This window comes from Rutidosis leptorrhynchoides, chromosome 10, assembly GCF_046630445.1.
Source record: "Rutidosis leptorrhynchoides isolate AG116_Rl617_1_P2 chromosome 10, CSIRO_AGI_Rlap_v1, whole genome shotgun sequence".
NCBI classification, from domain to species: Eukaryota; Viridiplantae; Streptophyta; class Magnoliopsida; order Asterales; family Asteraceae; genus Rutidosis; species Rutidosis leptorrhynchoides.
This window is the reverse complement of record NC_092342.1, coordinates 643,888-647,526: the sequence shown is the minus strand read 5'-3', so window position 1 is coordinate 647,526 and position 3,639 is coordinate 643,888. Positions and strand designations below refer to the sequence as shown.

At 30.1% G+C, this 3,639-nt stretch overlaps 1 protein-coding gene across 3 annotated transcripts; it reads right to left on the bottom strand.

The window, feature by feature from the left end:
- Positions 1–380: 380 nt before the first annotated feature.
- Positions 381–2,939, bottom strand: LOC139872195 (suppressor of disruption of TFIIS-like). 3 transcript variants are annotated; one of them, XM_071860031.1, is made up of 9 exons: positions 2,872–2,939; positions 2,386–2,484; positions 2,198–2,263; positions 1,952–2,049; positions 1,780–1,817; positions 1,569–1,656; positions 1,137–1,481; positions 970–1,035; positions 381–839 (listed from the first exon to the last, which is right to left on the bottom strand). In XM_071860031.1, the coding sequence occupies exons 2-9, from the start codon at positions 2,453–2,455 to the stop codon at positions 681–683; spliced, it is 930 nt and encodes a 309-aa protein (XP_071716132.1). In that variant the 5' UTR covers positions 2,456–2,484; positions 2,872–2,939; the 3' UTR covers positions 381–680. The 3 variants fall into 3 exon arrangements, with proteins under 3 accessions (XP_071716132.1, XP_071716133.1, XP_071716134.1); XM_071860032.1 differs by having other exon boundaries at positions 2,386–2,449; positions 2,872–2,910; XM_071860033.1 differs by lacking the exon at positions 970–1,035.
- Positions 2,940–3,639: the final 700 nt, after the last annotated feature.

Here is a 3,639-nt window from a genome sequence, read left to right as displayed (position 1 = left end):
CCCATTTAATAGATTATTACTCGTATTATATTTGTTTTGTTTTGTAATCAAACGAACATATTATATATAAAGTTATTTTACTGGAACCATCACAATCTCAATAACGCTCATACAAAAGTGCTCGCGAAATCGCGAGACTTAAGCTAGTAACAATAATATAATATAATATAATATAATATAATATAATATAATGAAAAGAATAACAGCCACATCAATCGGATACAGTTATCATGATGTAGACCCAAAATCGACAGCGAAGCAGGCAATCAAAATTCTTACAAAAAGAAAAGACCCAAAATTGACAGGGAAATTGCCAGCCATTCAAGAAACCAGGATGCTACCAAATAAAATATAAATATAATGATAATTTTATATTAAATTTAAATAATTAAATATATAAAATACTACTCCGTATATAATGTAACAATAATACCAAGAACCTTACTTCTCAACTACTCATTATTATTGACAAGGAAATATCATGTACATCCACAAGAAAACCCAAGTTAACACCAATAGCTTTCTAAATAATACATGTACATGATACATGATATACATGATGATGATGATATATGTTTGGATGGATGGAATTGCAACCGGCCATAACCACACCTTTTCACTGGTGAAATGTATTTCATTCAATTCATTCGATGCTCATAATCAATACAGCTAATTAATATTTAAGCCGTGACAGATGTCTCGACCACTACTTTACCAGAATTATATGTAGCCTCAGGTACCTTCTTATCAGTTTCCCATAGATCCGGTATTGCCTCTTTAATATTGTGCATGCTTTCTAAGGCATAATCCGCACCTTTGCACCTATGGGATGTGCCCACCTACATTTTAATATCAATCATCAATCAATCAATCACACTCGGTAGTTTTTAATTTTTTTTACTCTATAATAGAATTCCAATTCCGATCTCTAGTACATTAATTAAATACTTGATGGTCATGACTGCTTACCAAAACCGTGTGAAGACCTACACGTTTTCCAGATTGAATGTTTCGGACACTATCCTCAAAAAACAGCTAAGATGGACAACAATCAATTAGTTGGGAATGTGCTAAAAACAAGTTAGTTGGAATCAATCTACGTACATTGGTGTTTTATTTTGAGAAAGAGTACCTACCGTTCTTTGTGGGTTAATGTTGGCGATCTTGAGTGCTTTTTCAATTGCATCTTCAGATGGTTTGCAGACAATAGGTGTTTTTGGTAACTCTGAGGTTGAATTAGTTCTTGAAAAATGTCCAATAATATCAAATATATCTTCGCGTGTGATGCTACTTGTAGAAGAAGATGATGATGATGATGCTGTTGAGCCCCCCACAAACTCGATATCATCCTCATCATCAGAAACAACGGTTTTGTGAACTGGATTCAGAGTCTCAAAGCAAATGATTCCTTCAAAACAGCCTTCCAAACCAAGTTTGTTGAGAGTTTTAGCAGCATGAATTTTGTCTGCATTTGTAAATATCTGTTTAGGAAAATAAACACGTTAAATCACATCACATGTAGAAAATAAACTAAAGAAACAATTATCAATTTGTGCCAAGTGGCTTACAATTTTGCGAATGGGCAGGCTTAGTAAAAGAGTCCTTAATACAGGATCAGGCTTTAGATTTTCATAGGGTAGTCTTCCATGAACATAACTAAATAATAAATAAATAATATTAAGAAACAAAGATAACAGCAACTTGAATCACATTAATTGACATCACTTAGTAATAAGATAAGTGATGAAAACTAAACTGCTGTAGACATAGCCTTCTAACCTGTGGTATTCATCATAGTCAAAGTCGTAGCCAATTGCCTATACGGAACATAAGCAAAAAAAAAAAAAAAATAATAATAATAATTAAAAAAATTCCAAGTGATTACATAAACATTCAAAGGATAATAAGAATTACTCCAAAAACTAGCAACAGGTGAAAGTGAATCCCATACCCGGATGCCTGCCATTGTCGTACCATAGTTCTTGTAAAGAAGATTGCATAACTCAGGGATGTTTGCCGTATCAATTCCAAGCTTTTCGACCATATAATCTTCAAAATATTATTATTATGAGATATAAATCAAATACTACGTAGTAATTAATTTTTTTCTGGGTTTTTTTTTTATTCTAGTAGTTGGGGATTTCAGATAAATCGGCTAACAATAAAATGTATAGAAGATAGACAGACAGGTACGTACCTTTGATGTTCTTGAGAACTCCAGCTGCCAATCCAGCACTAACAGGGTATAAAGTATCATCTAGATCTGTACGTATAGTATGATTGATCAATTTGAGAAAATACGGCAAAATAAAATTATTATTTTATAATTATAATTATAATTATAATCAAAATATTAAATATAAATATAATACTTTTTCTTATTACCAAAAAGAAGGCAATCATATTTCTGCCTTTGAGCTTGCCCGAACTGACTTTCAAATTCCATGTTCTTCATGTAGTATTAAAAAATTCACTTAATTGAGGCTAAGCAGAAAAAACGGAACTCATAAGCAATCACCTTCAGGCTACTTTATATTTCGTCATTGTTTGTTTATAAACTAACGATGCATAAAGGCATTTTATGTTGTAAAATTTATATAAAATAAGCAACAACATTAGTACATACCACAGAAAAGATAATGGACATTGATCATTGATCAATAATCAAGAATTGAAAACGAAATATAGAGTGTAGGATCGATTGTCCTCTAACCCTAATTTGAAGGGAAAAAAAAAAGTCCCGTTTAATTCGTACAAAGATGATCATTACATCAAAATTTTGAGTTATAATTGATTCTACATCTTAACAAATCTATCTAGATTCAATAAAAAAATGTGAAGAAGATAAGATATATGCAGCAAGTTACATACCGAATTAAAAAACTCGTTGTGGATTGCAGAATGATTTTGAAATGGAATTGGTTAACAACGAAAATGTGAGGGGGGGAAATAGGTAGAGGGTAAGTTTGCTTTAAATAGGCAACCTTTACGCGTATTATTTATTTTTTCTCTAAATTAATTTATCACATGCGCAAAACATTTATCGTAAAACGTTAATTTTTTTATTACTCCGTATATATAATATAATTTATACTTAAAATAAAGAGGTTATTTATTAATCAAATTAATTTTTTTTTTGAAAGGCAAGTAAGTTTTATTAAAATATAAAGAACACGAAACAAACCAGCAAGGAGCTAGACAAGACACGAGGCTACAAGTGACCGCACCAATAAAACGCACAAACAACCAACAAACACGAAGCTATAGGAAACACACAATCACGAGGATATTAACTTTACAATTAATATATAGCCCTAAGAGAAATAGTTTTATTTTTCAATAAACAATCTTCTCTATTCTCTACCAAGCCAACCAAATACAGGATATATATATATATATATATATATATATATATATATATATATATATATATATATATATATATATATATATATATATATATATATATATATATATATTAGATGAAGAGAATGGCGTGCAACAAGATATATTCATTAAAATATAGGCGCATGATTCGTACAAGTATGCTTCAACTTTATTATTATTATTGTTATTATTATTATTATTGTTACTATTATTATTATTGTTATTGTTATTGTATTATATGTCCAATAATTC

Excerpts from the sequence above, each read along its gene's own strand:
- LOC139872195 (XM_071860031.1), bottom strand. The coding sequence starts at position 2,455 with ATGAAGAACATGGAATTTGAAAGTCAGTTCGGGCAAGCTCAAAGGCAG. Across the intron at positions 2,050-2,197 it reads AGTTCTCAAGAACATCAAAG|ATTATATGGTCGAAAAGCTT; the intron begins GTACGTACCTGT and ends AATATTTTGAAG. Across the intron at positions 1,818-1,951 it reads CGACAATGGCAGGCATCCGG|GCAATTGGCTACGACTTTGA; the intron begins GTATGGGATTCA and ends TGTTCCGTATAG.